Source organism: Equus przewalskii, chromosome 21 (genome assembly GCF_037783145.1).
Source record: "Equus przewalskii isolate Varuska chromosome 21, EquPr2, whole genome shotgun sequence".
Lineage (NCBI taxonomy): Eukaryota > Metazoa > Chordata > Mammalia > Perissodactyla > Equidae > Equus > Equus przewalskii.
The window spans coordinates 49,240,784-49,268,251 of record NC_091851.1 but is presented as its reverse complement, the minus strand read 5'-3'; the positions used below and the strand labels follow the sequence as shown (position 1 = coordinate 49,268,251).

Here is a 27,468-nt window from a genome sequence, read left to right as displayed (position 1 = left end):
TGATGTGCCACTAAAGGTTCATTTCTTCCTCATCGTCTGCGCAGCTGTCCCGGCACCGCTGGTTGGAAAGGCTGTCCTTGGCCTGCTTTGGTGCCCTTTCAAGAAGACCAGCAGAAGGCAGGTATGGGTCTGCTCCAGAGTCCCTCCCGCGGGTCCCCGCCTCCAGTTACCTCTGTCCAGCGTGTGCTGGGCTGCAGAAGAGCAGCTCCTCGTGTCTCCAGCCCAGCCAGCGCCCACCGTGCTGCAAACGCTCGCTCGTCACGAGCTCTCTCTTTGCAGGACCAATCTGCTCTTACGGCTGCAGGTCCCAGAGGCACCGGGTGTGAGCCAGTGTGACTGGGGAGCGGGCCTCCCCTGGCAGGTGACGGGGCGGGCGGCACGCTGAGCAGTGAGGCCCGGAGGCCAGCAGCGTGGACTTGAACCTCCGGCGTCTGCAGCAAGCCAGTCTGTGTCTCCGGGGAGGAGACCGCGGGCCGGCCTCCGAGGACCCCGAGCCTCGGCTTCCCGCTGCACCCGCGGTGAGCGGCGTCCAGGTGGGTGCAGCTGGCCGGGGCGGCCCAGCAGACTGAGCGCACTGGCGTCCAGCGCGGCACCAAGCGGTCCGGTGCCGGACGGAGGGCCGGGGTCCGAGCCGGGTCTGCCGCCCTCCCAGACCGCCAGCCCCCCTAACAAGAGGGGCTCCCCCTTTGCGGGGAGGGCAGACGCTTCCCCCCACCGCGCTCTCCACCCCGCCCCTAGTGCGGCCCTCCCACGGGCCTTTCCGGAGGGGCGCCCACGACGACCGGGCGAGAGGGCCACGAGGGACAGCGGGCGCGCGGGGGACGGGGCGGAGCAGTCCAGCCCCCGACGTGTCGCCCTGCAGGGGTCCGACGAGGCCAGGGGGCGGGGCGGGGCAGAGAGAGGCCACTCCCCCATGGGGGCCGCCGGCTCCTCCCCGGGCGGTTGATTAGATGTCCCAAATCTTCACCCGGATCGTCCTCATCAGCTCCGCAACGTCCGACCCACCGAGCGGCCTCCCGCTCAGGGCCTGATCTGAGGGCTCCGGACCGGAGGCAGGGTTGGGCTTCGGGTGCACGACTGCAGGTAGGAACCCAACCCACGGTGAGAAACGCTGTGGGGTCGGGGTAGGGAGAGAGCAGCTGGGACGAGCCGCGGTGTAGACGCCTCCTGGGGCGAGTCAGATGCCCCTTCCTAGTCCCCATGCGCGTGGGAGTCAGCCCCCACACTTTCTCCGCGTGACATCACGGGGATGGACGATTCTAAGACCTCCTCATGGCTGCGCCCCTCCCCCAGCCTAAACTGGGACCCTCCTGGGATGCTGATGAGGTCTGCAACCCTCCCGCCAGTAGACTCTATTACTCCTTGCTCCGCTGCCAAGGTGTGACCTGGCTGGGTGGGAGGGTCCCTGGGTGGGATCATGGGAGCGTCCTTGAGGGCCAGGACCTGGGTATTAAACTTCCATTTCGGTGAGTGGTATCCAGAGGCTGCTAGGATCAGCTGAGAGGACCAGATCCGTCACAGGTAAACGGAGTCCTGGCCCGCAGACTCGCGACCTCCGCAGCCGCAGCGGACAGTGATGCTGGGGGTGGGGGTGGGGGGACATGTGGAGCCTTTCCAGGGGTTTCTGGCGATGGTGGAGGGCTGGAGGGCAAGGGGCGGCGCTGCATCTACTGGGAGGAGCAGGTGAGGAAGGCTGAGTCCCTGGAGCGAGGTGCTGGGCGGGGCTTTGTTTATCCTTTAATTATATAATTCTAAACCAACTTACACAAAAGTTGTGCAAAGAACTTCCATATACTCTTTTTCTAGATTCACCTACTGCTTACATTTTTTCCCATTTGGCTTATTATGTGAACTTTTATTTCTGAACCCAGACATCATGCCCTTTACCCCTGACGTTTAAGTGTATGTTTCCTAAGAACGTGCACTTTGTCAATTATTAAGCAGGACATTTAGCATTGATGCAATCATATTGCTGAAACTCAGCCCACATTCAAATGCTAACAGTCTACTAACTTCGTATACATGTATGATTTTTTGTGGTCTAAAGTCTCACCTAGGAGCCTGTGATGCATTCAGTCCTCGTGCGTCCTGTCTCCTCCAGCCTGGGCTGACTACTCAGCCTTTGTCTCTCATGACCTGGACATTTTTGAGCAGCATGGGGCAGGCATTTTGTGGAGTCCATGATGCTCCCTTGTGATGGGGATGAGGTTCTGTGTTTTTGGCTCGACCACAGGGGGGCTGTGTCCTCCTCAGTTTGGCATCCCTGGGGTGCTCATCAGTCTGTCCTGTCTCTGGAGATGTGAGCCCTGCTGTCTCAGCTCAGGAGACTCTGATGTTTTCTCCACTGCAAGGTTACCGTTTCCCTTGGTAACTGGTAGGCATCCCGGGGAGACACTTTGAGACTACATGAATATCCTGTTTCGGTTATTACTATGATGGTTGCAAACATCATCCCTCTGTAAACCTCATCCTCTGGATTGATTTGTTGGTCTTCCTCAGTAGAGTTTTGAAAGGACTGCTGTGTTCCTAACAGGGAGGCATGTGGGTGCAGGGAGCCAGTGAGGAGGCTGCTGAGGATCCTAGGCTTAGAAGGGACCATTGGATTCTGGATCAATGTGGGTTTTGAGCTGACAGTGTTTGCTGATGGTTGGATGTAGTGTGTGAGGAGGATGCCTGGGCCCCTGTGAGGATGGGGTTGTCATTTATGGGAACCGGAGGCTGTTGGAGAAGCAGGAGGAGAGGGTTTGGGCCAAGCGCGGTGTTAGGTGCCTGCTTGACATTCAGGGGAAGATGCTGCAGAGGCCAAGGACTGTGCCTGTGGAGTTTAGGGAAAATTCCTGCTGGAGATGACAAACTGGCGCCATCGGCATCTGGATAATCTGCACGACCAGAGGGTGAAGGGGCAATCATTCCAACAATTGAGTGACCAGGGAGGGGCCAGAGAATGGTCACTGTGCAAATGTCCCATGTTCATATTGGCTGTGGTGCCTTTTACACTTCAATTTCTATTTGAATAAGGAGTACACGCCCTCGACACAAAATCAAATGTACAGAAGGTAGAGGAGGAAAGGCGGGCTCCTCCCGGCCCAGCCACGCAGCCAATTTCTGATGTCCGCAGCTGAGTTTGGTGCTTTATATATTTTTTAAATTCTTTCTTTCTTTCTTTTTTTCTCTAGGTACATTCTTAAGCACCTTGATTTTCTTTAACAAGTTATTTTGGGAAAACTCCATTTCAGAACACTTGAGATGCCTCCTTCTCTTTTGTGGCCTCAGAGTCCATGGCATGGGGAGGGTGAGGCCAGTCCAGGAGCTACACATGCTGGTGGTGGGCACTGGAGTGCTGTCCGCCTGCTGAGCAGAGGGGAGGCTGACATGCTCGTATACGTGTTACCAGACAAAATTGTCGTTCGCTGCCCAATGTGCATAAAAAAACAATTATTGCAGCATCAGCTTTCGAGAAGAGAAAAGAAAAGGCTTTATTGCGAGGTTGACCAGCAAGGAGACAGGAGGCAAAGCTCTCAAATCTGTCTCCCTGATTCAGGGTTTGGGGCAGAATTTCAGAGGCTCCGGAGAACAGGCTGCTACGTGGAAACACAGGCAGGGCGGGTTTCGATAGGATGGCTTTAGACACTCAGGGCAAGGTGTGGGAGGGGATTTAGTACTGAATCTTCACAGACAACAGATTGCTTGCTTGATAAGCGTCTGACTTTCAACTTCTGGTCGTGTCCCTGTCTTTTGGTTCCGTGAGGAGAATCTTTGGTTCTGGTGTCATTTCAGGTCAAGATTTTCTCCTGTGCACATGCTCTGGCTATGTGATTTGCAAATTCTTGGCTTGCCCCTGAAAAGCCTGCTGTTGTTGAGATGGGGTCAGTGTGCACTGGTTCCAGAGGGCTGTGGTTACACGCAGACCTCCCTGTGCGTGCACGAGTGTCCACGGAGCTGCAGGTCAGAGGGTGTGTGGGCTTGTGTTTCTGCCTGGGTGCTGCCTGATTACATTGTGGTTTAGATGGTCCCAGCCCCATAATGTGATGTCTGACTTTGTGGGCTTACTGATCAAGGAAGTAAAAATATTACCACGTAGTTCTAATTTGCATTTTCCTCAGAGTGAGATTTCACTACGTTTAGAGCTGTTAAAAAAGGAAAAAACAGGCCCCAGATGGAGCCATTGCCCCCATGACAGTGAACCAAGACTTAGCAGCAGCTTCAACCCCTCCCGGGAGTGTGGCCTTGAGACAGGGAATCTGAAATTTCCTGATTAGCACTAGTGAGGTCGTCTACATGGAAAGACCCCTGCCGCCCCCTCCCCACAACAGAGGACGCCCTGGCCTGACACAGTCCTTTCTCTTCTTTGCTAGTAGCTCCCTTTCCCCAGCTTCCCCCATAAGAACCTTCCACTCTGTACACCTCCTCAGAGTGCCTTTCTTCTTGCTGGAAGGAGGATGCTGCCCAGTTCATGAAGCGCCTAATAAAGCCAATTAGATCTTCAAATTTACCTGTTGAATTTTGTTTTGTTAACAGAACCTTAAGCTGTGATATGAAGTATAATTTTCTTTTGACTTTGTATTTGTCTTTTGACTCTATTGATTTTTTTCCTCCATGTAGGATTTTTTTATTTTTGTGTGGTTGAATTTATTAGTGATATGCTGGTCGTGTGCTAGTGGATGTTTAACAACTGGCTCTTCAAGAAGAAAAAAAATGCCATAATTCATAGCGTACGTCGATTTCCAGGGTGTAAATGTTCCATCATGGCTGATTTCAAGCCACCAACTCAGTTGTTGAACTGAGCAGATGAGCACGTGGGCCGGCTCCCACACGCCCCTGCTGCGTGTTTCCCTGCGGAAGGCCCTCCAAGGAGACTGCTCAACAGACACGCTCGCCTGGTTTCTGCTAGTACCTTCCTGGTTGATTCGGTTTCATTTTAAATCTTTGGTCCATCCGCTATTTTATTTTGGTGTAAGGTGTTGTCTGGAGAGCCCTCCGCCCCGTTTTTGTTTTAAGATACCAGACAGCTCTAAGAGAATTGTTAGAGTTGAAACAGTTCTAACAGAATTTGTTGAATAAACCATCATTTCTCAGTGGTCTGAAATGCCATCTTTCATGGCGTGTGAATCCCCTGCGTGTGCGTCAGCCTATTTCTGGCCACCCTGCTCTGTCTCCGTGGCCTACTTGTCCATTCGTGATCCAGGACCACACTCTTTTAGTAGCTTTACAATGTGTTTTAATATTTGGTAGGACTTGTATCCTCTGTTACTCTTTTTTAAAATTAATTAGTTAATTGAGATAACAATCATGCACCACATAAGGACGTTTCAGTCAACGACGGACTCCATATATGATGGTGGTCCCGTAAGATTAGCACCATACAGCCTAGGCGTGTAGTAGGCTGCACCACCCGGGGCACTGTGATGTTTGCACAGTGACAAAATCGCCTGACGACGCATCTCAGAATGTACCCCTCTCGCTAAGCGATGCGTGACCGTGTAACACTGTGTAAGTTTGTGTAAAATGTGTTGACTTGATACGTTTGTGTATTGCAATACGATTGACACATTAGCCTTAGCTAACATCTCTATCATGCTGCTTAATTAATTTTTCTTTTTTGTGGTGGGAACAACTAAGATCTAGTCTCTTAGCAACTTTGAAGTTTATAATATAGTATTGTTGACAATAACTACTGTGCTGTGCATTAGATTTCCAGAAATTATTCATCTGCTAGTTGCAAGTTTGTACCCTTAGACAATATCTCCCAATTTCCCCACCCCTCAGCCCCTGGGAACTACTATTGTACTTTCTGTTTTTAAGAGTTTGGCTTTTTTAGATTTCATATATAAGTGATATCATATAATATTTGTCTTTCTGTGTCTGACTTATTTCACTTAGTATAATGACCTCAAGGTCCACTCATGTTGTCACAAATGGCAGGATTTCCTTCTTTCTCATGGCTAAATAATATTCCAATGTGTGTGTGTATGTGTGTGTGTGTACCGCATAATGACATTTCAAAGACAGACTGTATATACAACAGAGGTCTCATAAAATTAGTGCCACATAGCCTAGGTGTGGAGTAGGCTCTACCATCTAGGTTTGTGTAAGTGCACTCTGTGATGTTCACACAATGACAAAATCGCATAGCGAGGCATTTCTCAGAGTGCATCCCCATCGTTAAGCGATGCATGACTGTAGATCTATGCCCCATCTCCTTTATCCATTCATCTGTTGGCAGACATTTAGTTTCCATATCTTGGCTGTTGTGAATAGTGCTGCAGTTAATGCAGGAGTGCATACTTCTCTTGGAGATCCTGATTTCATTTCCTCTGGAGGTGTACCCAGAAATGGGATTGCTGGATCGTGTGGTAGTTCTATTTTTAATTTTTTTGAGGAAGCTCCATACTGTTTTCCATGCTGGCTGCACCAGTTTTCATTTCCACCAACAGTGCGCAAGGGTTCCCTTTTTTCTGCATCCTCACCAACATTTGTTATATCTTGTCTTGTTTTGGTGTTGAGGAAGATTGGCCCTGAGCTAACATCTTCTGCCAGTCCTCCCCCTTTTGCTTGAGGAAGGCTGTCCCTGAGCTAACATCTGTGCCAATTTTCCTCTATTTTGTATGTGGGACGCCTCCACAGCATGGCTTGATGAGCAGTGTGTAGGTCCATGTCCAGGATCCGAACCCATGAACCCCAGGCTGCTGAAGTGGAGTGCACAAACTTGGCCACTGTGCCACTGTGCCGGCCCCTCTCTTGTCTTTTTGATAATAGTCATTCTAACAGGTGTGAGGTGCTATCTCATTGTGGTTTTGATTTGCATTTCCCCGATGTTTAGGGATGTTGAGCATCTTTTCATGTACCTGTCGGCCACGTGTGTGTCTTCTTTAGAAAAATGTCTATTCAGGTCCTCTGCCCTTTTTAAATTGTATTATTATTTTTTTGCTATTGAGTTGTATGAGTTCTTTACATATTTTGGGTATTAGCCCCTTATCAGATATATGGTTTGCAAATATTTTCTCCCAAACAGTAGGTTGCCTTTTCAATTTGTTGTCTCCTTTGCTGAGCAGGAGCTCTTTAGTTCAAGGTCGTCTCACTTGTAGTTTTTGTTCCCTGTGCTTTTGTTGTCATATCCAAGAAATCATTGCCAAGACCAATGTCAAGGATCTTTCTCCCTGTGTTTTCTTCCAGGAGTTTTATGGTTTCAGGTCCTACATTTAAGTCTTTGATCAACTTTGAATTAATTTTTGTGAGTGGTGTAAGATAGGGGTCCATTCTTTATTCTTTTCACGTCTTCATTCTTTTGTATGTGGCTGTCCAGTTTTCCCAACACCATTTATTGAAGAGACTGTCCTTTCCCCATTGTATATTCTTGGCTCCTTTATCATAAATTAATTGACCATGTATACATGGGTTTATTTCATGGCTCTCTGTTCTGTTCCACTGATCTATGTTCCTGTTTTTATGCCAATACCACGCTGTTTCGATTATGTATTATAGCATCATAATATAGCCTGAAATCCAGAAATGTGATGCCTCTTGCTTTATTCTTTCTCAGGATTGCTGTGGCTATTTGGGGTCTTTTGTTCCAAATAAATTTTAAGATACTTTTTTCTATTTCTATGAAAAATTCCGTTAGCATTTTGATCCGGATTGCATTGAATCTGTAGATTGATTTGGGTAGGATGGACATTTTCACAATGTTAATTCTTTCCATCCAAGAACATGGAATGTCTTTCCATTTATTTGTGTCTTCTTCAATCTCTTTCATCATTGTCTTACAGTTTTTAGTGTACAGCTCTTTCACTTTCTTGGTTAAATTTATTCCTAAATATTTTATTATTTTTGATGCTATTGTAAATGGGATTGCTTTCTTTCTCTTTTAGATAGTTCACTGTTAGTGTACAGAAATGCAACTGACTTCTGTATGTTGATTTTGTATCCTGCAACTTCACTGAATTCGTTTACTAGTTATAATAGTTTTTAGTGGATTCTCAGGATTTTCTGTATATAAGATCATGCCATTTGCAAACAGAGACAATTTTACATCTTTCTTTTCAATATGGATGCTTTTTACTTCTTTTTTGTGCCTATTGCTCTGGCTAGGACTTCCAATACTATGTTGAATAGAAATGGTGAGAGTGGGCACCCCTGTCTTGGTCCTGATCTTAGAGGAAAGGCTTTCAGCTTTTCACCATTGAGTGTGATGTTGGCTGTGGGTTTGTCACATATGGCCTTTATTATGTGAAGAACATTGCTTCTATATCCACTTTGTTGAGTGTTTTTATCATGTAAGGATGTTGTATTTTGTCAAATCCTTTTTCTGCATCTGTTGAGATGATCACATGATTTTTATCTTTCATTCTATTAACGTGGTGTATCACATTGATTGATTTGCGGATGCTGAGCCATCCTTGCATCCTAGGGATAAACCCGACTTGGTCATGGTGAATGATCCTTTTAAAGTGCTATTGAATTCAGTTTGTTAATATTTTGTTGAGAATTTTTTAAAACACTTTATTCATTCTTTTTTTTTTAAAGATTGGCACCTGAGCTAACATCTGTTGCCAATCTTTTTTTTTTCCTTCTTCTTCTTCTCCCCAAAGCCCCCCCAGTACATAGTTGTATATTCAAGTTGTAAGTGCCTCTGGTTGTGCTGTGCGGGATGCTGCCTCTACATGGCTTGATGAGCAGTGCTATGTCCGTACCCAGGATCCGAACCGGTGAAACCCTGGGCCACTGAAATGGAGCGTGAGAACTTAACCACTCACCACGGGGCCGGCCCCCGTTGAGAATTTTTGCATCTATGTTCATTAGGAATATTGGTCCATAATCTTTCCTTGTGGTGTCCTTGTCTGGCTTTTGGTATCAGGGTGATGCTGGCCTCATAAAATGAATTTTGGAGTGTTCTGTCCTCTTCAACTTTCTATTAGTCTTCTTCGTAATAATTTTCCTATCCATTCTTGCTTGTTTATGTTATACTTTTCCAAATGAACTTTACAATCAACTCGGCTGCCCCTCAATTCCTCTTAAAGTTTTCTTAGGATTGCATTAAACTCATAGATAAATTTGTGAAATGTCCTAGACGTCTTTGTGAAATATTAAGTCTGCTTATCCAAGAATGTAGCATTCCATTCCATTTTCCACTGTGTTCTATTGTGTGTCTCAGGAACACTTCTGTTTTCTCTCATATTTCTTGTTAAGCTCATCCCTGGGTCTTTTGTTGCTGCTATTATTTATAGAATATTTTCCTCTATTGATTTTTATGTGTCTTGAGGCTCCTGATGTGATTATTAATGGCAGATCCAGCCAACCTCCTGACTCAAATGGGAAGCTTCCACTGTTGCCCCTTCTAAGAGGATGCTGGCCTTGGGCTGATGCCGACGCCCTGCATCACCCGAGGGACAGCACTGGTGTATCAGTGCTCTATTGCTGGGTGAGGATTCACCCAAAACTTGGTGGCTTAAAACAATAAGCCACATTTATCATCTCACCCACTTACTGTCTCACAGTTGGGAGCCACTCAGCTGGTGGCTCAGGCTTGGGTCTCTCGTGGGGCCGCATTCGTCTGAGGGACGGTCCACTTGCAAAACGATTGCACACGTGCCTGACAACTGGTGCTGGTTTTTGGCAGAGGCCTTAGTTCCTGCCACCTGGGCCTCTCCGCAGGACTGCTCCAGCATCCTCACAACATGGCGGCCGGCTTCCCACAGAGCCAGGGACCCAGGAGAGCAAGGAGGAAGTGCAGTGTCTTTTATGACCCAGCCTTGGTTGTCCTGCTCCGTCATTTCTGCCATAGCCGCTGGTTACACAGATGAGCACTTTTCAGTGTTCAAGGGGACTCCACAGGGATGGGAATCTAGGAAGCAGGGTCACTGGGGTCAGTCGGGTAATGTGGGGAGCTGGAGCTTGGCTACTAGCTGGCTGCTGGGGCTTCCCCACTGACCGCAGCCCTCTGTGTTCTGCAGTGGGCTGAGAGCTGCCCTGCGCAGGCAGGTTGGGAGCATCAGATGCAATTGGACTGCACAGCCTCGCGGCTCCCCCTGCTCTGGAACTGGGGGCTTTTCTCACTCTTCTGGCCCTGGCCACACATCTTTGGTGCATTTTAAGAGGCTGGATATAACATCAGAGGCCCCCTAGGGAAGAACTTCCTCAGGTAGGACCCCCCCCCAATAAGAGGGCTCTGACCCAGACCGGCCGATGCCATTTAGAAAAGGGCTGCCTCTCAAGTGGGGCCCCCAGCTCTTGGCCTGTTCCCGCTCCCGTTAGGGCCCTGCTCCTGCGTGGACCCCCAGTTGCTGCGGAATGTCGTCAGCAGCCCTGTTTGTCTGCGCTGGAGGATGGGGGCGCCAGGCCACCCACCGGCTCTGCTGGCGGCACCGGGCCACCTTAAATGTCCTTCTGGTTTTCCTCACCCCGACACGGGCAGGCCCCTTCCGCACACCGCCCGCCCGGAGCGCCCGGGACCCGGGGCTGAGCCGGGTTCGCGCCCCGTGCGGGGAGGACGCGCCGCGCGCTCGGGGGCGCTCTGGCCCGCGCACGAGGCGGGGTCGGGGGTGCGGTGGTGAGATCACTCGGGGGCGGGCCGGGGGCGGGGCGGGGGGCAGTGAGGTAATTTCCGCGGTCGGGCGTCAGAGGTTTGAGTCACCCCGGGGGCAGAAACGAAAGTGATCGCCGGGCCGGGAGGGGCGCGGCCGAATGGGGTGCCCGGCGGCGACGGAGGAGGGCGGCGGGGACCTGGCTCCGCGCCCGGGGTGAGCGCCCGGGGACGCGCAGGGGTCTCGGCTGCCGGCCGGTGCTTCCAGCGCCCTCCCGGGTCGGGACCTCCTGGGGACCCCGGGGTGGGGGGCGGAGGCAGGATGGGGCGCCGGGGCGTGGGGGCGGAGCCCAAGGACCCCCGAGAGGCGCGCAGCCTGGCCAGCTGCCCTGGGAGAGCTGACTCGGTGCCGGGCCCGGGCAACTCTGGCCACGAGCTCGGAGCCCCCGGCCCGGGTGGCTGAGCAGCCCCCTCCCCACGACCTGGCCGGAGCCTGGAGGGTGGGGGAGGCGGGGGTCTCCAGACCCCAAGGACCCAACCCTTTAGCCTCGTCCTCAGGGGCTCTAGCTGCCCCTGTTTCTGAACATCCCCGGGTTCGGGGTCTGGGCTCTGGTCCCTTCCGGGTGGACTCAGGCTCCCCTTTGGACTGGGGTGGCTTCTCTCTCAAGGCAGCCGTTCTAATCATTTCCTGTTAAAACATCTTTGTGTCACCCTCAGTTTGCCTTGAAAGTTCTCTTTAGACCCACCCAGCAATGTTTGCAGGGAGTGGTTTCCCAGCTGGGTTGGGGACCCCCAGGGCGTCCCCATTCTCTCCTGGAGCCCTGATGGTGACAGTCCTACCTGGGCAGGGCCCGGCCTCTGTGAGGTTCTGCTTCCTGCTGTGTTTCCCTCCTCACCTCCCTTTCTGAAGAGTCTCTGGGCCCTGCCCAAAAGGAGCCAGCCCAGCAGCGAGTGGGAGGGGGGTGCCCCAGCAAGAGACAGGCCAGTGTCAGAGATGGTGTCCCCTGGGTCCGGCCCGTTGACTGCTAGCCCCACGGCCGCCAAGGAGCCACCTCTGGCCAGGCTGTGCGCCCAGGTGGACCTGCATCTGGGCTGCTCCCGCTGCACCCAGCGCCTGGCGGAGAGCACCTATCTCCTGCCCGTGGTGGAGCACTGCCCCCGCCAGATCCTGCACCACCCCAATGGGGAGGAAACCAGTCCCCCGGGCCAGGCAGCTGTGGGGGCACTGCTCCCAGGGGCCAACCGTCCTTCCCAGAACAGGGGTGCTGTCTCTGTAGAAGAGTCAGGAGACCAGGAGCTTGAGGCGCCCTAGGACGCCAGGCCCCAGGAAGAAGGCTGGAGGGTCAGGAAGTCCACGGGCCCCCAGGGCTTCTGCCGGTCCCCAGGGTTTTTGTTGCTGGGGCACTCCCCTCCCACTCGCTGCTGGGCTGGCTCCTTTTGGGCAGGGCCCAGAGACTTCAGAAAGGGAGGAGACTCAGCTGGGTCAAGGTTGAGGGGGCCCAGCCTCTTTGGAGCAAACGACCCTCTCCTCCCATCATGTGGGAAGAATTCTCCTTCCTGTTTCTGCTTCCTCGGCCCCTTGCCCGAGGAGAGGCAGGGTGTGTTTGAGCTCCCACCTGGGTGCGGAGGCCCTGCAGCCTCAGGGCCTGACCTTGCTCCTTGCTCTTCTGTCCCAGCCTTCTCATTGTGGGTGAACAGCCCCAGAGGGCCAGCTGAGCCCCTGAGCCTCAGATGCCGCTCCGCAGAGACAGGCCAGTGTCAGAGATGGTGTTCCCTGGGTTCGGCCCGTCGCCCACTAGCCCCACGGCCGCCAAGGAGCCGCCTCTGGCCAGGCTGTGCGCCCAGGTGGACCTGCATCTGGGCTGCTCCCGCTGCACCCAGCGCCTCAACGAGAGCACATACCTGCTGCGCGCGGTGGAGCACAGCTGCCCCCGCCAGATCCTGCTGGCTCGCTCCAAGCGAGCCACCAAGCGCAGGGTCTGGCGCAAGGTGGACCGGCGGCCCAGCTTCCCGCAGCCCTTGCGCTATGAAGTTTGCCGCTACTACAGGCCTGGGGTCGGGTGCCGGCGCCACTACAACCAGTGTACCTTCGCCCGGAGCCCTGAGGAGGCGCTGGTCTGGAACTTCGAGCGTGAGCACAACCTCTCCCGGCTGTGGCTGAAGGCCGCGGTGCAGGGCGGCGGGGCCCAGGGCGAGCTGCGCAGCCCAGCTGATGCCATCTACGCGGAGTTTGGTGGCCAGTTCCAGCTGCTCTGCTCGTGCTGCTTCCGACGCTACCCGCCGCGCCTCTGCCCTGTGGACCCTCCGGGGTGGTGCTCCCAGCACGGGGCCTGCCCCTCGCTCCTGGTTCACGTGAGCACTGAGGGCCGCCGCAGGCAGCAGGTTGTGGAGGTGCGGCCACGGCCCCAGTACAGTCAGCCACTGGCCTACTGCATGTTCGTCGGGCGAGGGCGGCCATGCCGGCACGGGGCATCCCGTTGCCAGTACGCTCACAGTGCTGTGGAGATGGCTGTGTGGGAGGCGGAGCAGCTGAGTGGGCTCCGGCGGGGGGACCTGCTCATGCCCCCTGCACCCGCGGGAAACGGGCACACAGCCCCGCACAGCCAGCCCCCTAGAGTCCGGCTGTACTGCCGCGTCTGCCTGGTCACCTGTCACTCCCAGGAGGCCTTTGAGAATCACTGCTCATCCGTGGAGCACGCGCACATGGTGGCCTTGGACCAGGCCGTGCCCTGGAAGCATCGCAGCCCGCCCACTGGGCTCTCCACGTTCGAGCTCTGCCCCAGGTAAGGACAGTGGGGCTGGGGCTGGGGGCAGGGGAAGAACCCACCTTCAGCTGGAACCAGGAGTTGCTGTCCCCTGACTGGCTGGTGCCTCGTCGGCCTCTGAGGGATGGGTAAGGGAGGTCCACTGAGGCCGCTTGTGCCAGGCCTTATCTTGGGGTACAGTAGCGGACAGGACAGGGGAGGTCCCTGTTCCTGCCCTGCCCCCTGGCCTGGAATCTCTTCCTGCTCCCCCACACAGGCCAGTATTGGGCCAAGGGATCTCACCCCCATGTGGCCTGCTAACTTCCCCTCCTCCAGGCCCGATCTCTGTGAGTACGGGGTTGTCTGCACCAAGGCGCATTCGGAGCAGGAGCTGCAGGAGTGGGTGTCACGGGTGCAGACCGTGGAGCTGCGGGAGAAGGCGGCCTGGCAGGAGGGGCTGGTGCCCTACCAAGTGCGGCTGCTGGCAGAGTACCGGCGCAGCAGCAGTGAGATCTCGGTGGTGAGTTGGGGCTGTGAGTGGGTGGGGCGGGTGGGGGCCAGGGCCACCCTGCTGATGGCCAGGGCTCTGTGTGCAGCTGGCCGAGACCGTCGACGGCGTGTCCATCACCTGCAACCAGCCCCTGGTGCATCAGGCCCAGGAGAAGAAAACTGAGCACAGCTGGATGTTCACCATCCACTCTGAGGTGAGGGATCAGGGCAGCCCAGTGCAGCCTCTCCCTCAAGTCTGTGTGATCTGGAGCAAGTCCCTAGTGTCTCTGTGCCCGGCCCCATGGGGTTATTTGTGGAGTGCCTGGCACGGAGTGAGGGACCAGGCTGGTCACCACTATTCACACCCCAAGCGTCCGATGCTGTGCCATCCCCTGCTCAGTGTCCATGGGGGCAGCCTAGGGGGCTCTGTGACCCCATTTTTCAGAAGGGAGCCCCAAGGCTCAGAGAGGCCAAGCACCCTGCTGGGGTCACAGCCAGGAAGCACAGGAGGGTGGGGAGGGGTCTGTGCATCAGCCTGGACCCTGATGGTTGCGACGGGGCCTGGGGGCCGCCACACCATCCCATCTTTTCCTGCAGGAGCCGCTGCTGCACGTGGCCCTGCTCAAGCAGGAGCCGGGAGCAGACTTCTCGCTGGAGGCTCCCTGCCTCCCCCGGGGCCAGGTCTACGCAGAGGGGGAGCGCTTCTGTGTGCCCGGCTCCCGGGCTGAGTTCCAGGTGGGGGTGTGTGTGCAGAGCGCCTCCTTCGGCACCTTCGAGCAGTGGGTGGTCTTTGACTTTGGCCGCCGGCCGGCACTGCTGCGAAAGCTGGGGTTGCAGCTGGGCCAGGTGCACTGCACAGGGCTCCAAGGGACGCCAGTGCCTGGCCACCCCATGGAGCTGGAGCGCTGGCACCCTGGCAACCGCCACGTGGTGCCCAGTGTGGCTCGGACGGCAGAGCAGGTGGCCCTGATGGCCAAGTACAAGGTGCCTGCCCTGGCCCTGGAGTTCAGTCGCAGTGGCCCGGCCCCAGGTCCCATCTCCTGCACCAACTATCGGCAGAGGATGCACCAGTTTCTCTATGAAGAGGAGGCCGCTCAGCAGCAGCTAGTGGCCAAGTGAGTGGAGGCCAGAGGGCAGGTGGGGGCTGCGGGGTGCTGACGGCAGCGCTGTGGCCCGGGTCAGCTGACTCATGCCCTTCCCACTAGGCTGAACCTTCGGGGCCCAGTGTCCCTGAAGACGGCACTGCAGACACCAGCCCTGGGCATGCTCTTCCCGCCACCGGGAGCCCTCTACGCCCAGGTCCCCATCCCCTCTTCCCTGACACCGGACACAGACCAGGGCTTTCTGCTAAGCCGGGCGGTGAGCACGGCCCTCGTGGCCCCTGTGCCCGCGCCTGACCACACAGTGTTCGAGGTGCGGCTGGAGACCCGGGCCAGCTCAGAGCAGGCGTTGTGGCTGCTGCTGCCTGCCCAATGCTGCACAGCCCTGGGGCTGCAGCCTGAGGCCAGCCCGGTCTTGGAGGTGCAGTTTCAGATCGATCCGCTGACCTTCCGCCTCTGGCACCAAGCGGTAGACGCGCTGCCTGAGGAGCGCCTGGTGGTGCCCGACCTGCTGGCCTGCACCCTGCCCTGCCCGTGGCCCACCCCACCCGCCCTGCACGGCAACCGCAAGCAGAGACTGGCCGTGGAGTTCATAGTGGGCAGCAACCCTGGGGGCACACAGCCCATCGCTCCGCTGCTCATCTATGGCCCCTTTGGCACGGGCAAGACCTACACGCTGGCCATGGCCTCCCTGGAGGTCATCCGGCAGCCCCACACCAAGGTCCTCATCTGCACACACACCAACAGGTGAGCCCAGAGCTGCCACCCCGGCTGCGGCAAGCACCCAGCTGTGATGGCGTTGCCCTGGAGACGAAGGGGGACCTGGGCCTGGGGCTCTGTCTGGTCCCCAGGTTCACTGGAGGCCTGGGCGGCCAGTTCTAGAGCACACGTGCCATGACTACCTGGCCGTGGGTGGAGTGGGGGCTGGGCTGGCTGAGCTCGCTGCCCCTGGCGCCCTGTGCACACTGGGTGGGCGGTGCAGCCCTGAGGCGAGTCCCGGTCCCTTTGACTCTTGGGGCTCTCTACCCTGTCAGTCCTGGGCTGAAAGGGGCAAGGGACGTGTGTGCTTCAGGCTCAGCGCAGGGCACCCTGGGGTCGGGGTCTGCTGTTCAGGTGAAGGGCTGTGGGTGCCTCCTTGGAGGCCCTGGGCCAGGAGAGAGTCCTGCGTGGGGTGCGGCCCAGCCCACCCGCATTTCCTGGGGCGAGGCTCCTGTGCTGTTTTTAGAGAAATGCAGATTCTTATCTCAGCCGTGAAGTTCCCCTCTGGCCAGTAAGGTTTTCTTAGTTCCCAACACTGCCTGCTGCTCAGGTGCCTGTTGCTGCCTCTGCCCGGGGGCTGGTTCCCGGGCGGGCCTTGGGGGCTGGGGGAAGATGAGTCTCTGCAGAGATGCCGAGTCTCTGCAGAGATGCCGCAGGGCTCCGGCGTGTCCCACGATGCACTGGCCCTGGGTGTTTGGGGGGCTGTCCCTGGCTGGCCTCTCTGTCCCTCCTACTCTGCCCCTGAGAGCTGGCACCAGATCTTGCTGTCCACCCACGAAAAGCTGAGGGGGAGCCAAGCTCAGGGTCAACCCTGGCCTCCGGCCACCCTGGGTTGCCTTGGGCCGTGGCCCCTCCTGTGCCCTCCTCTGCCTCTCCACAAGGCCAGCTCCTTCGCCTCCTCTGGGAAGCCCTCCCTGATCACCCGGATGCTCTGTGCTGTTGCTCAGTTCTCCTCATTGGGCTCTGACCTTCCCTTCTTTCTCTGTCTGTGTGTCTGTCCCCTCTGCTGACATTTAAGCTCCGTGGGGACAGGACGTGGGTCTGTCTGCCTCCTGTGAATTCCTGGCATCCAGGTGGGACCGGGCGCACAGTAGGCGCTTTAGCAGACAGCTGCCGAGGCCCCATGTGCCCTTCTCCCCCCTCAGCGCGGCCGACATCTACATCGAGGAGCATTTCCATGGCTACGTCAGCAGCGGCCACCCGGAGGCCGCGCCGCTCCGGGTGATGTACACGGACCGCCCGCCCAGCCAGACGGATGCAGCCACGCTGCAGTACTGCTGCCTGACGGAGGACCGCCGGGCCTTCCGCCCGCCGACGCAGGCCGAGCTGGAGCAGCACCGCATCGTGATCACCACCACCTCCCAGGCCCGGGAGCTCCGGGTGCCCGCCGGCTTCTTCTCGCACATCCTCATTGACGAGGCCGCCCAGATGCTGGAGTGCGAGGCGCTCACCCCGCTGCGCTACGCCTTGCCCAGCACCCGTGTGGTGCTGGCAGGCGACCACATGCAGGTCACGCCCCGCCTCTTCAGTGTGGCCAGGGCCCAGGCGGCCGGCCACACGCTGCTGCACCGCCTCTTCCAGCACTACCAGCAGCAGACGCATGAGGTCGCCCGGCGGAGCCGGCTCGTCTTCCACGAGAACTACCGCTCCACCGAGGCCATCATCAGCTTCATCTCGCACCACTTCTACGTGGCCAAGGGCAACCCCATCCACGCCAGCGGCAGGGTCCCTCGCCACCCCCGGCACTACCCGCTCATGTTCTGCCACGTGGCGGGCAGCCCCGAGCGCGACATGTCGATGACGTCCTGGCTCAACACGGCCGAGATTGCCCAGGTTGTCGAGAAGGTGCAGGAGATCCATGACACCTGGCCCCGCTGCTGGGGCAGCCGCGAGCAGAAGCACATCTGTGCCGTGTCCCACGGCGCCCAGGTAAGCCCCCAGCGCTGTGACAGCCTGGCTCTCCCACTCCTGACCGGCAAACGGAGGGGGGCCCCTCTTGGGGTCTGGTGGACCTGTGTGCCCCCGGTTGGGCCTCTGCAGCCTCAGTTTCCCCTTCCGTAAGAGGGGCTGAAGAATTCATCTCCCAGGGCTGGTGTGGGGCTTGAACCACATGGTTGGTGCCAGGGCTGGCTGGCTCAAGGGCGCCAGGGCGTGGAAGCTGGCATTTCGTCCTTGTTGGGGCCCCTCACCGTGCACCGAGCACTTGCCGATCGGTCATATATCTTCAGGTGAGTGCGCTGAGGCAGGAGCTGAGGAAGAGGGGCCTGGGCCAGGTGTCTGTGGGCAGCTTTGAGATCCTGCCAGGTGGGTGATCAGTGCTGGGGGCGGGGTGGGGCGGGGCCATGCTCCTGGCCCAGTCTGACGCATCCCCTCGCCCCTTTGCAGGGCGGGAGTTCCGGGTGGTGGTACTGAGCACTGTGCACAACCACCGCAGTCTGCTGGGCCCTGGGGCGCCTGCCCTGGAGTTCTTCACAGATGCCCGCGTGCTCAACACCGTCATGACCCGAGCCCAGTCCCAGGTGGTGGCTGTGGGCGACGCCGTGGCGCTCTGCTCCTTCGGGGACTGCAGCAAGCTCTGGAAGAGCTTCATCCGCGAGTGTGTGGAGCATCGCAGCGTCTTCCCTGAGGACCTATCGCTGGAGCAGATCAAGCAGGGTGTGGTCCAGAGGCAGCGCTGGGACCTCCACGCAGAGAGATCGGTGGCAGTGGGGGCCGTGGACACTGTCCTGGAGCAGGGGGCAGCAGGGGGCCCAACCACAGAGCACACGGCAGTGGCGAAGGTCAAGCCAGGGGCTGTGGCCGAGGAGGGTGCATCCCCGTCCAGGACCTCGGCGGCAGAGGACGTGGCCACACAGAAGGCAGAGGCTGGGGACACAGTGTCAGGGTCTGCAGCTGGGGGGCTCCCAGTAGCAGAAGGGGCAGCCCCAGTGCACACGCAGGAGGGGGACACGGCCTCAGCAGGGAACTTGGCGAGGGGTGACGTGGCCCCTAGGGACGCCACCGCAAGCAGGTCCAAGGACCCCGAGGACTCCGAGTCCGACTTCTGGCCTTCCGACGGGGAGCTCGATGCCGACGACTCCCTCCTGCAGGAGCTCCTGGACGAGAGCCGGAACGTGACGGTGACCGTTGGGGAGGACGGGCTGCTGGACACCATCCCTAGGCCCGCATCCCCACAGCAGGCCCGGCAGTACGTGAACCTGCCCCAGGCCACACTGTGGAGGCTGCTCCGTGAGGAGCCCGAGCTGTACCGCCACTGCGCCTTCACACAGGAGACCTTTGAGCGGGCGACAGCCGTGCCGCTGGACGGCGCAGGCCCCGGCCCCATCCAGGTCAGGGGCCGCCTAAACTGCGGGATGGCCTTCACCGGGGACGAGGTGCTGGTGAAAGTCTTTGGCGGGGCTGCTGGCGACAGGGGCCCCACGGGGCGGCTGCAGGGCCGCGTGGTGGGCGTGCTCAAGAGGAGGTGCCGTGAGCTCGTGTTCGTGTGCCGCATGGATGAGTGGGACTCCCGCATCATGACCCCCATCGACGGCTCCGTGACCAAGATCTTCGTGGCTGAGCTGAAGGACCCACTGCAGGTGCCCATCCACCGCCTCCTGCAGGGCCACGTGCAGCGGGTGAGGTACGAGCCGCTCACGGCCAAAGCCCGGCGCGACCGGCTCTTCCGGGTGCGTGTCGTCCTGTGGCGGGAGCGCTTCTACTATCCGCTGGGCATCGTCCTGGAGGTGCTGCCCCAGGCCGACACCTGGCAGCGGGGCCTCCACGCCCTGGACCTGGAGTTCGGCCTGAGGGACCCCTCGCCAGACCCAGCCTCGGTCTCTAAGGCGCTGCAGAAGTTCCGCGCAGAGCTTGGCCGGAGGCCTGGCTGCCGAGAGGACTGCCGCGGCTTCCTGACCTTCACCGTGGACCCTCAGGGCGCCCGCAGCCTCGACGACGCCCTCAGCGTCCGGGACCTGGGCCCCCGGTACGAGGTGGCTGTGCACATCACCGACGTGGCCAGCGTCATGCCCCGGGACAGCGGGCTGGACGTGGAGGCCCGCAGGCAGGGCACCTCCTTCTATGCCCCCGACCGGGAGCCGGTGCCCATGCTGCCAACTGGCCTCTGCCAGGACGTGTTCAGCCTCCTGCCAGGCCAGGACCGGTTGGCCATCTCCCTCTTCCTCACCGTGGAGAAGGGCAGTGACCAGGTCCGGGGCCTGCGCTTTGCGCCCTCCATGATCCGCTCCAACCGCCAGCTGTCTTATGAGGAGGCTGAGCAGGTGATCAAGGGGCACCCGGGTGCGGGCCTGGAGCTGCCAGCCCGCCTGGACTCGGTGGACGCCTGTGTGGCAGCCGCGTGCCACCTCTCCCGGGTGCTGCGTCGCCGCCGCCTGCAGGGCGACTGCCACTACAAGCAGCTGGACGAGGACAGCATGCTGGGCTTCCGTGCAGCCCACGTCATGGTCCAGGAGTACATGATCCAATTCAACAGACTGGCAGCTGAGTTCCTGGTGGGCAGTGAGCGCACGCGGACGGTCACACCACTGAGGTGGCAGCCCATGCCCAGCAGCCGCCAGCTGGAAGCCGTGCGTGAGAAGCATGGGGGGCTGGTGCCCCTGTCGCTGCACCTGCGCCACCACCTTTGTGGCCCCGGCCCCCCCGACACACACCTGCACCTCCTGGCCTCCCTCTGGAGGCACGTCCAGCTTGCAGCCCGAGCCCAGGACTTTGATGGGCTGGTGGACCTCATCACCACGGACGACGTGCACCCCTCGCTGGCTCCCGCAGGCCTCGACTTCCGCCGGGCCCTGGGCCGCTCTGTCTTTGGCCGCTCCAGCCAGGGTGAACAGCAGCCAGCCAGCCACTACTCGCTGCAGGTGGAGTGGTACACGTGGGCGACCTCGCCCATCCGCAGGTACCTGGATGTGGTGCTCCAGCGGCAGATCCTGTTGGCGCTTGGCCAGGGGGGCTCCGCCTACTCCCCCAGGGACATCGACGGGCTCTGCCAGGACTTCAGCCACCAGCACATGAGCGCCCAGAGGTACCAGCGCCGGGCCTACAGCCTGCACCTGGCCACACGGCTCAAGGCCCAACCCCAGGACAAGCTGGGCTTCGTGGTGGACGTGGAGGTGGGCGCCCGCTGCTTCAAGCTGCTCTTCCCTGCCAACCGCGAGACCCTGCCTGAGCCCTGCCCTGTCTACTACCGCTCCCTGCAGCTGTCCGAGCACCCCCACAGCCTGGCGGGCCGGCCGGGACTGCGTCTCTTGTGGCGACGCCGCATCTACTCGGTGCAGGCGGATCAGCCGTGCCACCCACTGCCCGGCGCCCTGCTCGACCCACATACCCGGCCCATTGACACTGCCCTGTGGCAGCAGCTGCTGGAGCTGGTGGAGGAGCAGCGGTGGCCCGAGGCAGCTGCCCTCGTGCAGGCTCAGGGCGCCACGGAGCCCCGGCCACGGGAGCTGGGGCGGGTGTGGCGGAGCCACTGTGACCACTTCGTGGAGGTGGCCCGGGAGCTGAGGGGCGGGGACACGCTGCAGGTGCAGCTGAGCGCCACCCTGCAGCGTGGGTTCCTGGCGCCGGTCCTGCAGCTGTGGACCGTGGCGCCTGGCCTCGTCCTCTGCCTGGAGCACGCAGAGCGGCCAGGCGACTGCTTCTCGGGCCATGTGCCCCAGGCAGGGCGGGACCGGTGCCGGGACGTGAACGAGTACTCCCGCGTGTGGCAGCCGTTCTGCTCCCTGGAGTCGGCCACCAGCGCGGTCGCTGAGAACGACTCCATCACGCTGCAGCACGTGAAAATATCCTGGGATGCGGAGCGGACGCCACAGGGCCAGCTACAGGGCACCTTCTGCCTCGAGGCTGCCTTCCTCCGTGAGCACTGCATCGACATCAGCCTCGACCACTGCTACCTCTGCATCCGGCTTGAGGGGCTGCCGGCCGTGCCCGACAAGAGGGCGCCATGCCCCCCGGGCAGTCCTGGCCAGCCTCCCTCCGCTGCTCCACCCCGCGGGCCCAGCAGCCTCAGCCCCATCCTGAGCATTGACCCTGACACCTACACCTGGGTGGCCCATGGGCTGACCGAGGACGGGGACCTGAAGGAGGGCAGGGCAGACCGGCAGGAGGCCCGCAAGCAGGTGCACTTCTTTATCCACCACATGGCCATGGAGAAGGTTCCAGAAGAGGTGCTGAGGCCCGGCAGCCGATTCACCATTGAGGTGTTGCCCAAGCAGCTTCCCGACCTGTGAGTGGCTTCTACGGGGCCAGAGGCCAGGGAGAGGCTGGCAGGCGGGGTGGGGTGAGAACGCCCTGGGCTCCCTCTTCTGGGAGGGGTGGCTCTTGGGGCAGTGGTCCCTTCCCCAGGGAGTCCTGTCGACGTTCCGGTGTCCATCTTCACTCCCACCTGCCCCCAGCCGCAAGGAAGAAGCTGTGCGTGATCTGGAGAGTGCGTCCCCACTGGTCATCAGCATCGCCCTGGGCCAGCCCATCCCCTTGCCCCGCTGCCCTCCTCACCAGCAGCCCCTCCACAGAGGTAGGTGGGGAGGCCCTCCAACTTCCCCCCTGCCCCTTTGTCCTGGCCCGGCGCTGCCCTGCACCGGTGCTCAGGGAGGCCTGGCTGCTCCCTCAGGGACCCCCCGCAGGTTCCTGGAGCGACAGGCCTTCGACATCCCCGGGAGCCACCACAAGCTGAACCCCAGCCAGAAAGGAGCCATTAGGGAAGCTCTGAGAAAGCAGTTCACGGTCATCCAGGGACCACCAGGTGGGCCATGTTGGGGGAGCTGTGGGCACCCTGGCGGGCAGGCCTCCGCTCACCCACTCTCTGCCCACAGGCACGGGAAAGACGGTGGTGGCCCTCCACCTCGTGTTCTGGTTTCACAAGTCAAACGAGGAGCAGGCGCTGGCCTGTGGCAGCCCTGGGGGGGAGACGCGCCTGGGGGGCCCCTGCATCCTGTACTGCGGCCCCTCCAACAAGTCGGTGGATGTCCTGGCAGGTGCGCTATGTCATCGCCTGAGGGCTGTGCCTGGGGGTGCTGGGCCAGGGGACAGTCACTCACGCCCCGACTGCCCCCAGGGCTGCTCCTGAGCAGGAGAGCAGAGCTGAAGCCCCTTCGTGTGTACAGCGAGCAGGCCGAGGCCACCGAGTTCCCCGCACCCGGTGTGGGCAGCAGGGGTCCGCCCAAGAATACCCCTCGGGAGGGGAGGCCGAACCAGACCCTCAGGTGTGGCCTCTCAACTGTCTGTTTGGGTGGAGGTGAGGGGCCCAGTGGTCCTGCCTCAGGGCAGCACAGGGCTTCATGGCCGTGTCCCCACAGGAGCATCACCCTGCACCACCGGATCCGGCAGCCCTCCAACCCCTACGCCTCCGACCTCAAGGCATTTGATGCCCGGCTGCAGAAAGGGGAAGTGTTCTCCAAGGAAGACCTCCTTCGGTAAGTGGCCAGGGCCGTGGGGCTGTCTCCTGGCATGGGAGAGTCCCTGGGTGACCAGACAGTGTCCCTACACACAGGTACAGGAGGACGCTGGGGAAGGCAAGGAAGTTCGAGCTGGACCGCCACAGGGTCATCCTGTGCACGTGCTCGTGTGCAGCCTCGGTCAGCCTCAAGAATCTGGACGTCCGGCAGATCCTTGTGGATGAGGCAGGCATGGCCACGGAGCCCGAGACCCTCATCCCTCTGGTGACCTTCTCGAGGGCGGAGAAGGTGAGTGAGGCCGGTGCTGAGCTGGTGCCCTGGGCAGGTGTCGCTGGCTGTGGCCTCCCACCTGGGAGGGCAGCGTTGTGGTGGGGCCGCGAGGGCCGTGGGGCCAGGTCCCCCTGGGTCTGAGGCTGTCAGGACCATGCCTGCCTGTCCCTCCAGGTGGTCCTCCTTGGGGACCACAAGCAGCTTCGGCCTGTGGTCAAGAACGAGCAGCTGCAAAACCTGGGTCTGGATCGGTCTCTCTTCGAGCGATATCACAGGGACGCCTACATGCTGGACACGCAGTACCGCATGGTGAGCCGCCCCAGCCTCAGCGCCTCCGGCCCAAGGTGTGGTCTGTGGCCCACTCCCCTACCTCCTGCATCCACCAGGCCTTGTTCTGGGGCCACAGTGGGCGCAGGCGGGAGCTCTTGGCCCTGGGTGGTGGGCGGGTGGCCACCCCTGCTCACAGCCTTGCCCTACAGCACAGGGACATCTGCACCTTCCCCTCCATGGAGTTCTACAAGGGCAAGCTGAAGACTTGGCATGGCCTGAGGAGGCCGCCCAGCGTCCTAGGCCACGCTGACAAGGAGAGCTGCCCTGTCATTTTTGGCTACGTGCAGGGCCATGAGCAGAGCCTGCTGGTGTCCACAGATGAAGGGAACGAGAACTCTAAGGCCAACCTGGAGGAGGTGGCAGAGGTGGTGAGTGTTAGCAAGACCCTCTCTGGTGCCATTTGGTCAGGGAGGGCTTCCTGGGGGAGGAGGCAGAGGAAACAAGGGAACAGGTGAGGTCCTGGTGCCAAGGAGGAGAGAGGCATCAGGGTCGGCTTCACCTGCACCTCCTCGGTCCCTCAGGTTCGCATTGCCAAACAGCTGACCCTGGGCAGGACAGTGGACCCCAAGGACATTGCCATCCTCACGCCCTACAATGCACAGGCCACAGAGATCAGCAAGAGACTTGTGCGAGAGGGCATCACGGGAGTAACAGTGTGCTCCATCACCAAGAGCCAGGGTGAGGCTCCGGAAGGGGGCAGGTGGGCTAGTGGGGCAGGCGGCATGGCGAGCACAGCCAGCAGGGGCCTCACAATGCCTGCCTGGCCCCCAGGGAGCGAGTGGCGCTATGTGCTGGTGAGCACCGTCCGCACGCGCCCTGAGAGTGACGTGGACCAGCGGCCGACTAAAGGCTGGCTCAAGAAGTTCCTCGGCTTTGTGGTGGACCCCAACCAAGTGAACGTGGCCATCACCCGGGCCCAGGAGGGCCTCTGCCTCATCGGTGAGGGCTGCTTGGCTGGGGCAGGGCGGGGGTGGGCTCCTCCCTGGGGGTGGGGCTGTCTGGTGGGGGAGGGCTGGGGTCTACCACTGACTCCTCCCCTGGCAGGAGACCACCTCCTCCTGCGGTGCTGTCCTCTCTGGCGTCGACTCCTGGACTCCTGTGAGGCCCAGCAGAGCCTTGTGCCCGCTGGCCAGGTGCGGGTCCAGAGGAGGCCAGCCGTGTCTTTCTGAAGAGCCCTGCCCACCCACTGCCCTCATGCTGCCAGGACTGTAAGGAAAAGTCTCAGGCCTTCCTGAGCCAGACACCTTGGTGGGCCCAACTCAGCAGAATCCCATGTGCCTTCAGTGGTCACTGCCAGCTACCATCCGGCCACCTGGCTGCCTGGGCAGGGGTCTGGAGGCTGGCCGCAATGGTGCACAATAACCACATTCCTGAGTCTTGTCTTCTCCCCAGGCGGGAGCAGGCCAGGCGGTGCCCGGCCGTCATGTGCATCAACCTGGGGGGCAGGTCCCGCCCTCCTTGCAGAGCTGATTTGCTGGGACATTTGGGGACAGGGAGCATCTCGGGTGGGGGTGGGGTCCCCGAACCAGCACGACACCTTCGCTGGGAAGGCTTGGGGTCAGGAAGGAAATCCTGTTGCTCTTTGATCTTTGGACGCCATCCCTGACCACACTGGTTTTGGCCAGGGAACTCAGCTTTATTTTCTATTTTTAAATAAACCAAAAGCCAGTTTTTTTTTTTACTGGAACAGGGTCCACAGCCCACACTCAGGGCAAGGAGGCCTCCCTGGGAGAGAGGTTTTTCTCTGTCACCACTGCCCCGTCTGCTTGGACCCACAGCCTGTGTTCTTGAGGGGCCACTGCCCGGCAGGGGGAGGGCAGACTCGAACCAGATGGCCACACAGTCTCCCGGACCCGCCCCTCTGGACGTGCCAGGCCGTGCGGTGCTCCTGTGGGCGTGGGTGGGGCGGGATCAGGTGCCTGGACAGGCACCCATGCTCCCACCCCGAGCTCTGTGTCACGCTGTTTACTCAGGCCTGCTCCCAGGTCAGGGCCTTCGGCACGGCCTGCCCAGTGCATCTTTCTTTGTGAGATTGACCTTTGCACACGCATTTGGGTCCTGCCTGGAAAGCTGTGCCCTCCATGGCTGGCCCACTCCTGCCCACCCTGAGGCTGCTCTGACTCTGGAAAACAGAGCTTGTGGCATTGGGCATGCTGCAAAGGAGCTGTTCACACCGGAGGGGCTCGCCCCACCTGTGGCCCCCCAGCAGACCCCTCTGTGGGGGTAGGGGTGGGGTGTCTATGTGTCTGTCTGATGTTTTATACAAATTAAATTTATACAATTAAATTTATACAATTAAATTTTAGTATATTTTCTTGGACTCTGTGTTATATGATTATTAATTTTGTTATAAAGACCACTCTGATTTTCTCATGTCTGGGTGTTTTGAGGTCTGACATGGGGGCAAAAAGGGGTGGCCTCTCCTCTTGCTTTGGGTTGCAAAGTGGCTGCTGAGGCTGTCGAGAGCCAAGAGCTGGTTGCAGCTGGATGAGGGAGCAGGTAGAGAGGGGCCCATGTCACCCCTTCTACAGCTGACAACACAGCCAACAGGCTGAGAGTTGTCTGTGCTGTGATAAAGGAAGCTGGAAGTGGTGGGGGCAGCTTGGCAAGGACGGGCCTCAGTGGGTGAGCTGTGCCCAATTGTGCAAGCCCCAGCCCACTGAACTCTGACCCTAGGCAGGGCTGGCCCCAAAATCTAAGTCCAAAGTCTGCAGGCTGCAGCCTTGACAGCGTCAGGCAAGGTCTCGGGTCTGAAATTACCCCCCAGGACCCTTGGGCATCGCGGGGCCCTCCAGGCTGATCTGGGCTACTCAGCATTCGGCTCGTTTGTGGTCGGGTCTCCAGTGCCTCCAACTGGACAGCACCAGCTCCCCAGAGGAAGGCATGGCAGGGCCCGGCCTCCCTAAGCGCCAGCCCTGGCGTGAGAGGGGTTAGGAGGTCACAGACAGACAGACGGAAGGACGGAAATCTCAGGGAAAAGGGGTCCCCGGGCCTCCGCATCCCGCGTGTTCACTGTGAGGCGGTGGAGTGAGGCAGGTGGGCCCCACCTGGGAGAGCACGTGTGTTCTCGGGCAGCCACGAAAGCGTGGAGAAATTTTACCGTATCTAGCGAAAAGCGCTTGAACAGAAGACTAGCCGACGCCGAGACGGAGATGAGGACCGCATCCGCCGAGAGGCAGGAAGGGCTTCCGGCAGGAAGGGCTTCCGGGAGGAAGGGGCGTTGAGGCCTCGAGGGCGCGCGCCGGCGGGCAGCGGGGCTGGACGGCGGTCGGGCAGCTGCGCGCAGGGCAGGCCGCTGGCAAAGGGCTCGGCCTCGCCGCAATCAGGGTCACGGTTTCAAGCCAGGGGCGCGATTTTCAGCCAGTCCGTGCACGAGGGGGCGGGGCAGGCAGGTGAACGGGGGCGGGGCGAGGGCCAGGGCGCGGCAGGTGAGCGGGGGCGGGCGACGGGAGGCGGCGGATCTGCGCCCCAGCCTCGGGGGCCGCACCGGGAGGGCGCCGCGGAGCTGCTCACAGCCGGGGACTTGCAGTGGCGGCGCTGCCGGGAGGCTGGCCTCTGCGCAGTGTCTTCCGGATGAGGCCCCGAGGCCGGGCTGGGGGCGGGAGGAGCCAGGACGGAAGTCCCCCAGCCCGTGTGCCCATATGTGCCTCCCTCGGCGATCCCCGATTTCACGCTCCCCCTCTGTCGGTGGGATCTGTATGATCCAGCTCCAACCCCAATCTCTGGTCCCCTCCCCAGCCCTCTCTACCCTGCACCCACCCCACCCCTCTGGTCATTCCTGAACAAGATGATGACTCTACCCTGGACCTCTGGGCGTCTGGGGTGACTCCATCCTGCCAGACATCCAGGAGAGAGTCCCTCAAGCCACA

General features: G+C 59.5%; 1 protein-coding gene across 6 annotated transcripts; it reads left to right on the top strand.

Annotated features, from left to right (window-relative positions):
* On the top strand, positions 1-25,919 carry HELZ2 (helicase with zinc finger 2). 6 transcript variants are annotated; one of them, XM_070587798.1, is made up of 21 exons: positions 1-121; positions 280-533; positions 12,196-13,302; positions 13,600-13,783; positions 13,860-13,967; positions 14,350-14,867; positions 14,958-15,599; positions 16,757-17,540; positions 17,840-17,915; positions 17,997-21,831; positions 22,001-22,119; positions 22,216-22,347; positions 22,418-22,579; positions 22,660-22,807; positions 22,901-23,017; positions 23,095-23,287; positions 23,444-23,578; positions 23,749-23,967; positions 24,121-24,277; positions 24,371-24,538; positions 24,644-25,919. In XM_070587798.1, the coding sequence occupies exons 3-21, from the start codon at positions 12,251-12,253 to the stop codon at positions 24,766-24,768; spliced, it is 8,874 nt and encodes a 2,957-aa protein (XP_070443899.1). In that variant the 5' UTR covers positions 1-121; positions 280-533; positions 12,196-12,250; the 3' UTR covers positions 24,769-25,919. The 6 variants fall into 6 exon arrangements, with proteins under 6 accessions (XP_070443899.1, XP_070443897.1, XP_070443900.1 ...); XM_070587799.1 differs by lacking the exons at positions 1-121; positions 280-533 and adding an exon at positions 10,610-10,736 and having other exon boundaries at positions 17,997-20,719; positions 21,380-21,831; positions 22,001-22,347; XM_070587797.1 differs by lacking the exons at positions 1-121; positions 280-533 and adding an exon at positions 10,610-10,736.
* Positions 25,920-27,468: the final 1,549 nt, after the last annotated feature.